Raw genomic sequence first — 12,717 nt, forward strand, 5'->3', positions numbered from 1 at the left:
GGTGTCTGCACAAAATCATTATTTTCTGTGCAATTGTTAATAGTCATTAACAGCTGTCATTGGCAAGTATTAAAGTACCTAATAATGGGTCAGACTGAAGATGGGTTTTGTTGGGTGAGATCTGTGTAATATTTCTTGCATTATATAGACTCTTTTTTGAGCGTCAAGTTTAACTGGTAACATGTTTTGAGCAAATGTAGATATACATGCAATAAGATACTATCAGTTTTGTTCAAATTGACAACATATGTTACAACAGTCATTATATGGCACTCCTAGACCTCCATGTAACAATTAGGGATAGTCATCATTTAGTTAACCATTTAAATGCCAAAATCACTATTCTGCGACCCTATCCAAGCCCGATGGGACCCGAGAAACCGTCAGGTTTTGGGCCAGGTTTGGGTCAAGTATAGGGAGAGTTAGAGGCTGTTCACACGTGTTTTTGCATGCTTCTGGGCTGTTTTTCCAAAAATGTTTTATCTAAACACTAGATGGATGGACGTCTTTGACCATTGTGTGGCATCTCACATTTTTTCAGCATCTCGTGCAGGACCACTGCATTTTTTAGACACCGAGTCCAGTTAAAATAACATCAATATTTATAAACGCATCTCGAGCCACCTGCATTCTGTTTCATTCTCTGCGTTGCATGACTTCACATCACCTTTTGCACTGGTATGCAGACAATAATTCCACAAGTTAAATACTAAACCATTTAAAAATGAAAGAGTCCCGAAGAGGCTCATAAACAGCAGCAGTGTAACTCTACGCACATGGCAATACTAGCGTTTGCTGCCTCATGGAAATGTGAACCTGCCCTGGCACAGTTCATATATCAGGCTTGGCGCTTAAATTACAGTACATATTTTCCATTGGCTAAGAATACTATGTAACAGGCAGTGACAGTTTGATTAGTTTTGTTTGACTTCAATGAGAGTAATTTTGTAATTTGAAGATCAATGTATTGCATTATTTAAGCTCAAAGTTCATTGTGGACTTTATTCCCTGCTATTTTGATTAGTGTTTGACGCATATCCATTGAAATAAACGTTCTTTAATTCCGAACAAAAAAAACAAATAACCGTTCATGAACCCTCGTGGTTAACCAATAATAAAAACAGTTACCATGCACATCCCTAGTAACAATAGTTACAAGATCAGAATAAATATTAAACGTTAATATGACTCTGAATCGTTTTGTTTCACCAAACATGTTAATAAAAAAAAAAAAGCCCCTTTTAAGTACGACAGAACAAAAATGTTAATCAAATTGGATGGTTTATGCAACTGGGAGCCAGTGTGCTGAGGTTTTTTCTCATCTCTATATTTTACATGCCGGTCAATCTCTTCCTGTCTAAGTAGGCGGATTACTGGCCAGAAAAAGCTACAAAGTGGATGAGACTTTATGCTGATAATCAAAAGTCTGGCTCTGTGAGAGTACCAAAATCCATTTTATTCTTGTCCTTCCTATTGCTTTACATCACCTTCTGTCTTATTATATGTACTTTTTAGTTACTGTCCTTGCAGATGCTTAACACCTTCATTACTGTTCTCCTTTCACTTCTGTTCTCCCAAATTAAATGTAGGTTGAGCACTTTCAAAGCATCTCCTTAGTAACCAATGTGTGATGAGGAGGAGGGCGTGGCCGGGCCGGGCCTGAATCAGCTGATCAGCAGGATAGCGAGATAAGGGCAGCTGGGGACGCCGGTTCGAGAGAAAGAGAGACGCACGCGGTCACGTTGCGTGTGTCTGTGTCCTTATGTTTTATGTTGTTTTAAGTTCATTTATGCATTAAAAGTTTATGTTGATTGTTCAGCCAGTTCCTGCCTCCTCCTTGCCCCATATTTAACTGTTACAGTGGTATCAAAACCTGGGAAGGAGGAGGGATGCACTGTCGCGGAGTCCTCGCCGCTGCCGTCTGCCTGGGGACAGAAGGGTCGCTGCCGGCCGCCAAGAGCCGGAGGAACCACGGCCGTCTGCTGAGAAGGTGAGGAGCAGTTCCGTCCACCAGGGGCTGGAGGACTCGCTGCCAACCCGCAGGGGGAGGAGCGAGCTGGCGTCCGCCAGAGGGCAAAGGAGCGGTTGAGGACCGGGCGACAGTTCTCTCTCTCCTCTCTCTCTCTCTCTGTGTGTCTCCGCTTGCCCTTTCCCTCTCCCCACGCCTCCCCTCATCTCTCCCCCCAGGTTTACAGGAGGCGAGGTGGGCCACCGGCTGACAGAATGGCCGGAAGGGCAGCGTCCTTATGCGCATGTGTCCTACATAGGATTTGTATTTTAGAAAACCAAATATTTTTAAAAGGAATGTTTCATTTAATTCAATACAAGTTACAATAAGATCAAATGACAGCCCCCGTAGCTTAGTATGGTAAATAATTTCGACTCGTTGCTCAGTTTGTTAAAACAAAATGAAAAAATGTGTGTATAGTAATAATACTGTATTTACAATGGAATTACTAAACAGTAATTACAGTCTTTTTGTTTATGCAGCTTCCATTGGCTAAACTAGAAGCGTTTTTTTTTCCCAATTCTGTTTGGTAGTAGTGCAGAAATTACACACTGCAGTTTTAACATACTCTACGCAAGTAAGCGAATGTAGACACTTCTAGACACGCAAGTTTGAATTTGTGCATTGTTGTGTTCCAAAATGTGTCAGACTGCTTCATGGTACAACGCAAGTCCGTGCTGCATTCTCAGTGTTGCAGCAAGGGGAGCTATAGACAACATTGGCATGAACTGTATGCTTCTACGATGAGTTTTCTTTTTCAACTACTGTCATGGCCGAGCAACAGTTTAAAGAGTATATTGCCGAGTAAGTAAGGTAAAGTCAATATATTTATAGCAAATTATTTGAATAATAACACATCCAGTTTAATGGCGCATGCTTTTCAAGGAACCTCTGTTGCCCCCTTGAGAACTAAGGTTTGTTATCACCACCGTAACGTAAGAATGCATGTTAAGCATGTTCAATCAGACCATGCTTGCATCTGTGTACGCATACTTGCATTAAGTATACAGTACATGTTACCATGAGACTAGTGTTATAAAATTGCTTACTAATCTTATCTGTGCAAAGTTATTTCCAATCTTTTAACTCATGCGATGACTGTAAAGCCAGTAAAAATTATAATTTTCACAGGATACATGCAACTATAAAGGGATGTGATAACAATACACACTGTTAGTTCAAACAGTAGTTCCACCAATAAACGGGTGGTTTAGACAACTTAAAATACAATACAAGCTTTGCATTTTGCATTTTACATTGTAAGTGCAGTGTTGTAGTCACAATTTTTGTTTGTTTTTACAATATAAGGGATGAGATGAAATTATGGTTTGTGATAATTGACAACAGACCACAGATGCTGTTGATAGATCTTAAGTTGTATTTAACCCAGAACATTCCTTTAACGCTCTTAGATTATGCAATGCATAAACAACCGAATTCCTTAGATCTTACATTGTACGCATGTAACAGGGATAATGAGTGAGAGAGAACATATGAAGGGTGTAGCAATAAAATTTCACCAGAAGTCAATTCTTGATCTCTGAGGCTTTGCCTGAGCACAAAACTGAAAGGCAACTAATCCATGTAAACAGTCTGGTTTAAACAAAGTGAATGTTAATCCGTAATAAATGTCACAGATAAACACTTAATGCTTTACAAGCTCTGGAGTGTCAAGATACAGACACAGGAACTTTATATGTCTTTTATTGTCCCCTGACAGGGAAGGATGGAGAGGAGGAGGGATGGAATTTTAAAAATATGACAAGGAAAGTGAAAACAAGCAGATGGACTTGCAGGAAGCGTTTCAAGATTAACTAAAAAAAGCCAGGCAGCTAGAGCCTTCAATTTAGTCCAGATCTTACAGAATTGGTTGGTAACATTACCTTCCTAGTGAAGCTGATGAATGTCAGACGTTCAAGAAGTACAATGATAAACAGAATTACACGTTGAGAGCATGCAGATTTAATTTGCACAGCTTGACTCACTGAAAAACACTCCAACAATCAGACTAAAACAGGGGTGAATGTTACACCTGCCCTTTGACATTGCCCAGTGAGAACATCCAGTTGTTGTCCATGGGATACCCACAATTCTTCACACAACCAAATCTTTAATGCCCAAATCATAGACCCATGATGAACTAGGGCACCAAGAAGGGCCAGCAAACTCTGCAGCTACGCTCCATTCCAAACCAAAGTGGGCTGCCTCCCTAGGTTGCATTTTAAGACATCATTGGTATGAGCTCAACACAAAGGCTGTAACAAAAATTTGGTAAAAGGACGATTTTTATAATACCTGCTTTTAGCCAAATTCTAAGGCAGCATCGCATGCATCCTAAAGTAACAAACATTGCCAGAATGCACTGCGATGATTTCAGTTGAAAAACTCCATCCAAGATGGCAGATGAAGCAGGAGAAATGTACATTTCAAATATAATTAATTCAATAGAGAAGTGTAATAAAAATATAAAAAACTGATAAAAATCCAATTAAAAATTTACTGTTTTACTATTTATCTGTGTGTGCCATGTCGTGTGTGTATGTTTAAGAGTATCGTGCCTTTAGCTTAGCAATATGTTAACGTCAAACTCTATTGAAATCAATTGCAATAGACTCTCCCATGCATTCTAAAAAATGCATTCCATTTTCAACTACATTGCACAAAATTATAAAATCAAAGGATTTTTAGACAGTTCATATACTCTAATTTAAGTAAAACGAAAAAAGAAATGGTTCAATAGACAGTTCTGTATTAACTTAGTGTCATATGCATGGTATACCATGGCCATAATTCAAAATAGTGGCGGTACCATGGTGTTTTTCATTATTTACAGTTGCAAAACGGTAATATTTCCAGGAAGTAGTGGTATTCGGATGAACTCAGTTGGGAAGTGGCATTTGTGGCTAAGACTCTGCCTCACCGTCATATAGGCATGTATCTGAGCCTAGTTCTGCAATAAGGACAGGATGCTAGATGGAGCACAACAGAAACAGAATTAGGGAATCTTGAGACGTGCTTTTCAATATTGCAATTTTTGGACTTGACAGAGCGCTTGAAAATGCCAACCATGTTCTTGCGCTAAAAACTTAGATGCAACGCAATGCATATACCAGAACGCAGGGGTCTTGCGACACACTTTTACAAGTTGACGTACTTTTTTACCTTACACAGCATCCTAAAGTGCTGCACTTCTGCACGAGACGTTGAAAAAAAGAGCTGAAAACAGCGCAACAGTCAAAGGCGTCCGTCTAGGGTGTTGACATACAAAAACAATGGAAAAGTAGCGTAGACGGACATAAAACCAGTTCTACAGTTGAAGTCAGAAGTTTACATGCACTTAGGTTGAAGTCATTAAAACTATAGTTTTGGTAAGTCGTTTTGGACATCTACTTGGTGCATGACACGAGTAATTGTTTCAACAATTGTTTACAGACAGATTGTTTCACTTCTAATTGACTATATCACAATTCCAGTGGGTCAGAAGGTTATATACACTAAGTTAACTGTGCCTTTAAGCAGCTTGGAAAATTCCAGAAAATGATGTCAAGCCTTCAGACAATTAGCCAATTAGCTTCTGATAGGAGGTGTGCTGAATTGGAGGTGTACCTGTGGATGTATTTTAAGGCCTACCTTCAAACTCAGTGGCACTTTGCTTGACATCATGGGAAAATCAAAAGAAATCAACCAAAACAATTGTGGGTCTCCACAAGTCTAGTTCATCCTTGGGAGCAATTTCCAAATGACTGAAGGTACCACATTCATCTGTACAAACAATAGTACGCAAGTATTAACACCATGGGACCACGCAGCCATCATACTGCTCAGGAAGGAGACGCATTCTGTCTCCTATAGATGAACGTAGTTTGGTGTGAAAAGTGTGAAGATGCTGGAGGAAACAGGTAGACAAGGATCTACTGTATATCCACAGTAAAACGAGTCCTATATCAACTTAGCATGAAATGCTGCTTAGCAAGGAAGAAGCCACTGCTCCAAAACTGCCATAAAAAAGCCAGACTACAGTTTGCAAGTGCACATGGGGACAAAGATCTTACTTTCTGGAGAAAGATTGAACTGTTTGGCCATAATGATCATTATTATGTTTGGAGGAAAAAGGGTGAGGCTTGCAAGCTGATGAACACCATCCCAACCGTGAAGCATGGCGGTTGAAGCATCATGTTGTGGGAGTGCTTTGCTGCAGGAGGGACTGGTGTGTTTCACAAAATAGATGGCATCATGAGAAAGGAAAATTATGTGGATATGTTGAAGCAACATCAAGACATCAGTCAGGAAGTTAAAGCTCGGTCACAAATGGGTCTTCCAAATGGACAATGACCCCAAGCATACTTCCAAAGTTGTGGCAAAATGGCTTAAGGACAACAAAATCAAGGTATTGGAGTGGCCATCACAAAGCCCTGCCCTCAATCTGACAGAGAATTTGTGGGCAGAACTGAAAAAGCGTGTGCAAGCAAGGTGGCCTACAAACCTGACTCAGTTACACCAGTTCTGTCTGGAGGAATTGGCCAAAATTCCAGCAACTTATTGTGAGAAACTTGTGGAAGGTTACCCAAAACGTTTGACCCAAGTTAAACAATTTAAAGGCAATGCTACCAAATACTAACATAGTGTATGTAAACTTCTGACCCACTGAGAATGTGATGAAAGAAATAAAAGCTGAAATAAATAATTCTCTCTACTATTATTCTGACATTTCACATTCTTAAAATAAAGTAGTGATCCTAACTGACCTAAGACAGGGAATGTTTTCTACTATTAAATGTCAGGAATTTTGAAAAACTGAGTTTAAATGTATTTGGCTAAGGTGTATGTTCTGACTTCAACTGTACGTGAACGGCCCCTTGTGCTAAATAAGAGAGCAAGAGGCAACAACCAAAGACCTCCACTAAGTCCTCTTCAGTGCTTGGCACATATCTAAAATTAAAATGTGCATTTTTATTTTAAATTTGACAAATATACTAATTTGGAATTTTAATTTTAAGCAATGTGCTTCCAGTCACGCGGCAAGGTAAACAGGAATTATGTGGCCGATCCTAAGGTACTGGAACTCTCGGAAACAACATGCCAACTTCCTGTGTGATCATGTTGCCCAGAGAGATGGAGCGACAGACACAGAGAGAGATCCAAGCTATAAATTAACTGTTAAATTTAACCACTAGTACCACTGCTTTTTGTTATTTCTCTGTTAGTGTTTCCTTTTTCAGATGTGTCGCTGTGTTCTTTTTCCAAAACCTTAAACTCCCTCCTTCACTGTCTCTGAGTGAAAGCGTTCTCTGTGTGACTGGCCAACTTTCTGCCAAAGCGGCGGACTCTTTAGCACGTGAATGAAGTCCATTGAGCTTTACAGACGCTCTGAGGGAGCACGTGGTCATCCGCAATACCCGAGCACTCTCGCTCAGGTCTGACCACGGACCCGGACACCGGACAGAATCTTAAACAGCACGGCAACAAGACCGGGCCTTTATTACGCCCATCCTCACGCCATCCACGTTTCACTCATTCTTTTGTATCTGTCCATCTCTTGTTCTCTCTGTGCCATTGACAAAATCAGGTTTCTTACAGGAGCATCTGCTTCAACAGTGTGATGATAATTTTAATAATTCTGTCTTTTAGTGGAGCTAAAGCAGATATAAAGGAAATACATAAAGTTTCAATTAACTTTGAAGGCTTGAAACAAAAATCACAGCATGGAGCTGTATAATATTTGCATACAGTTTTGTTCATGAATCGTTGCACATCAATGGTTGACTGAAAAATGGACAACATGCACTTATATTCAAATCTGCAGACTCTTGAATCTTGATTATCACGGTTGTTTAGGTTTTCTTAAAGCAATTCATATTTGCATGGAATAAATGCTATGACACATTTCAAGAGGGGGAAAAAATTGTCATTGCAATAAATTATAGGTTATTTTTTTTGTGCCTTTTTTGTTTTTCTTTATTCACCTTCCAGATTTCTGTTTTGTTCTCTCAGTGGTACATTTTTTTGTGCACTAGTGCATTCTGATTGGCAAGATCTCAAAAGATGTGAACCAATCAGAATGGCAAATATAAGATCACAGAGTTCTGAGTTTATAAATGGCAAATAAAATAAAATTGCAATCTGAGGCGATTTAGTGATTAAACTGCACATGATTTATTGTGATTAATTGTGCAGCCCTAATGGCCACCTAGTTGACTTTTTTAAAACAAGAGAATTTTAAAACTTTGAGGGGACCAGCCAACCCTCAAAAAAAGAGGAAACTGGCCTACAAACTTTCTACATAATATCTTGATGAAATTGTAAAACGATTTGTGTGAGGGTTAGGTTTAATGCTAGGATTAGGGGATAGAAACTTAAACTGAAGTAAAATTAACTGAATTAAGACAAGAAAAATAGAAAGGGGACACAAACTCTTTTCTGATTTTTTTTTTTTTTTTTCCTTTGGCTTTTATTTGTTTCTTAATTTCTTTATAAAATAAGAACTTAATTATTTCATTTTTGTTTGTTTTTTTACTTTCCCAGCACTAATATTGTTCTATTCTTGTTTTTTTGTTTTGTTTTTTTATCTCTGCTTCTGTATCATTTTTGTGTGCAAATTTATAAATAGAAATAAATAAAACAATTATGATGACAACCAACTTAAATTACATTACACTGCATTACATAACATTAAATTAAATTGAAACTGAGCTGAATTAAATCAAAATTAAATTCAATTTAATTGAACTGAAATCAAGTGGAAATTAATTGAATGTAACATTATATTGAGTGTAAGAAACAGAATGCCTAGACAGAAATCAATAACAAAATGAACCAGCATGACAACAAAAACAGATACAATAATTAAATAGAAATAAATTAAATAAAAATACAACTGAATTGAATTTACTTGACAAAAAGAAAAACAGAATGTGTCAAAAGACAAAATAAACTGACATGACCACAAAAACAGATGTTTTCAATTCAACTGAATTAAACCTAAATTGAATTGAATTAAATCAGAACTCATTTGAGTTGAACTGAGTTGAACCAAATTGAAATGAGAGAGAAAAAAAAAAAACAGAGGATGAGTAGACAGATAGACAGACAAACAATCAGACAGACACATCGAGAATTCAAACAATGTTACACCATAAACAATATTGCTAAATTCTTGTTTAGTAGATCCTTCTATTCAGACTCAGACAGACATTCTTGAGGTGGTCACTCTCACACACACACACACACTTTGAGGGCAGCGCCACAGGCGGAAAGAACAAAGAGAATTGGACACACAATGGGGGAGGTCTACAGATGACAGTCAAACTGTTTATCAGAATACCTCAACAAAAGAGACGGACAGAGAGAGGAGGGGGCAAAGGAAGACAGGATGGAGCGTGGAGAGAGGACGAAATTGGAAAAGATACGGTGGGACACGAGGAAAGGGAAAGCTTGTGGACAAAACTGAAAAAAAAAACTGGGAATTTACAGTGCAAGCGGACAAAATCATTCACATGAAGTGGATAGTTTTGGCCATGCATGGACAAATGAGGAAAAAAGTGCACTTACCAGGAGTGAGGTGTCACTAGGGACTCATCTCCAAAGGACAGCATCTGACAGACTTCAGACTGGTATTATAGAGTCCTTGCAGACAGAGAGGGAGAAATCATTTTAGTGAGCCTCTCACGGACGGAATGTATCCAGAGTATAAGAAGGGGGAATGAAGGGGCTTCAGTAATGTGTGCAGTGAGCCATTCAGCCCTGTGAAAAACAAACTGTTAACTTTCTCAATGGAGGGAGGCTGCTGGGGCCACGACGGCTGTGCACAGGGGACGCATGTATGTGTGGATGGAGGGGCGCTTGGTTAGAGTATCAGAGACTGCAAGGGTTAAAAGTCCTCAAAGACTGCAACTGGTGCACCTCAAATGTCAGTGTGTGTGTTTACTCAATATAATTTGGGGACAAAATTGTCACCAGAAGATTAATTCCCAGCTAAATTTGACAAAACCTCCCTATACCTCCCTAATATAAAAGTGATATAAATGAAGTCTTTTTTTATTATTCTAAAAAGGCCAAAAGTTACTTTTTAGAGTAGGGTTAGGGATTAGTTTATGATAAATCTATAGCAGGAATTTACAATCACATCTTATGTGCCTAAGAGTACTGTGTATATATATGCTAATTTCATACCCTGTTCTCTATTGACCCCCGCCAGTACATTCAGGGACTCACCTGATTGGTATCACTAGGTCTATAGCAAACATACATGAAGTCTATGGTATGTCTTCATTTTGTTAGCTAGGTGACACCTTGTCCTAACCAGGCGCAATGCAACAAGTTTCCTGCGACATGCAGTTTCTCTGTTCTCGCTTAAAGCGAGAATGCTGCACATTACAATATAAACACCGCCAACCGCAACATATGGTATTTGATTTTTGTGCAGTTATGTGGAGTTTGGAGCAATGAAAAAAAAAAAGTACTCAGTATTTTTGTCTTGTTTTCCAGTAAAAATACCAAAACATCCTGAATACAACATATAGGCTATTTACTTGAGAAGCAAAATTACATGTATTAAAGGAATATATCGGGTTCAATACAAGTTGATCTTAATCAACAGCATTTCTGGCAGACTGTTGATTACCACAAAAAATTATTTCCAACTAGTCCCTCCTTTTCTTAAAAAAAAAAAAAAAAAGCAAAAATCTGGGTTACTTATAAAGGAAGTGAATGGGGCCAATCCGTAAACGTTAAAATTCTCACTATTTCTTAAGATTAGCCACTAAATGTAAACATTACGCATGTTAAGTTGATTTTAGTGTGATAAAACTGCTTGCTAACCTTTTCTGTGTAAAGTTATATCCAATTTTACAACTACATTGCATTGACGACGTAACGCCATAAATCCTAAAATGACAGTAAAAACGGTGGTTTAAACAACTTTACAGCTCAAATAATACACAAGTTTTAACAGACTTTTTTTTTTTTAAATAAAATTATAAGCTTCACATTTCTGCCATTAAACCATCCAAAAATTGGCACCATTTACTTCCAATTGTAAGTGCCTCACTGTAACCTTCATTTTTGCTTTAAAAAAAAAAAAAGGAGGGAATTATTTTTTTTTTGTGGTAACCAACATTATGCCACCAATACTGTTGATTTAGTATTAAACAAGGATTGAACCTGGAAATTTCTTTCCAGTCTTGTTTTTTAAGAATTATAACAAAATTTAGTGAGATTTAGGCTGTTTACAACAAGAAAAAAAAACTATTTTCCAATGGATTAAGTTAAAATAATTTTTTTTTTTTTTTTTTAAACAACCCAATGGGTTAAGCTTAAACCTCACTAAATTTTGTTAGATTTCTCTGAAAATTAGACTTATTATCTAATGTGATTAGCCCCTAAAGTAAATGTATCTAGTAGTTTTAAGGATGTTTAAATAATTTTACAGGAAAAGAAGACTTGATTCATTATTTTTTTGCAGTCTATATCTCCATGAGACCTTTGTCAGCTCATTATCTAAGAAAAGCCCTTTAGGAAGCAGTGGTCTTGTTTCTTTGGCAACAAACCCCCCCAACCCCACCCCCTTCCACGACATCCCATAAGCTCCAATTTTCTTTTCAATGAAATTCAAATCTGACATTTCACAGTTAGACTGAAAAGAGATCAAGAAACACCTTCAATCCACTCCATCGTCGTTACCCTGTTTCCCTCCATTTCCAGGCACCCTCACACACACACCAGACAAAAAAACACAATACACAACGGGGCGGCTTATCTCGAGTTCAACTTTTGTACGCCTTTCTCTTGAGATAAATCTATTCACTCACTCATTCATTCATCCATCCAGCTATTCATCCATTCATTGGTGTCTTCGTATACATTCAGTTGGGTCACTTAATTCAGCGAACTGAAATTAGTTACTCATTCATTTATTCACAGAGGTGAATAAGGGAACAGATGATACTTTATGCAAGACTTGTGTTGGATTCATGGCATATCAGATTTTCTGAGAATCAAAGGATCTCTCGTCAACACAGGGGAAAATTCACAATAGAATTCTGACCAAAAGAGCTCTACAAACATACAAGGTAACTGTGCTGGTGAACAGCCTGATGATACTGCTTTACCCGCTAGAACAGCACCAGGCCAACACTAACCAGCATAAACTGGCCTTGACCAGTACCAGACCAAGATTATCCAACAAAAAACAGCACTAAAACATCATTAACTAGTCTTAATCCAGCCAGAACCAAAACCAGACCAGCACCAAACAGCACTAACTACACTGAAAAAAATTATTCATTGGCTCAACAACAACAACATATTAAACAATAAAAATCCAAGTACTTTTTTTCCTTGTAATTCAATGAATGCCATTTAGAGGTATTTTTAAAAGATGATTTTGTCCTCTTTATTGTTAGTAAGCACATTAAATACAACCTTTTAAGTCTAGGCACAAGCTGAATAGTTGGTTAAGAGCTAATGATTAATCATTGCACTAATTGCCTGAATAGTCGAATAATCGTTCTAATAATCGTTAGATTAGACGATTATCAAAATAATCATTAGTTGCAGCCCTACTTTTCAATAAAGGGCTTTCCCACTTCAAAGCCTCACATTATGCGCAACAGCTTCCCAATGGGAGCGCTAATATCATGTTATGAACATGCCCTCTGTCCCATTACACGGACACGTGGTGAGCTCTTACTGGCATTCTGACTGGGTGCTAA

General features: G+C 38.0%; 1 protein-coding gene across 1 annotated transcript in view; it reads right to left on the reverse strand.

The window, feature by feature from the left end:
- LOC127448660 (semaphorin-5B-like) overlaps positions 1–12,717 on the reverse strand; it is an 87,953-nt gene that overhangs the window by 55,697 nt on the left and 19,539 nt on the right. The window contains exon 2 of the mRNA XM_051711357.1: positions 9,557–9,631. Within this exon, the coding sequence (XP_051567317.1) occupies positions 9,557–9,600 (44 nt within the window). The 5' untranslated portion in view covers positions 9,601–9,631. The remainder of the gene's footprint in view (positions 1–9,556; positions 9,632–12,717) is intronic.

Source organism: Myxocyprinus asiaticus, chromosome 12 (genome assembly GCF_019703515.2).
Source record: "Myxocyprinus asiaticus isolate MX2 ecotype Aquarium Trade chromosome 12, UBuf_Myxa_2, whole genome shotgun sequence".
Lineage (NCBI taxonomy): Eukaryota > Metazoa > Chordata > Actinopteri > Cypriniformes > Catostomidae > Myxocyprinus > Myxocyprinus asiaticus.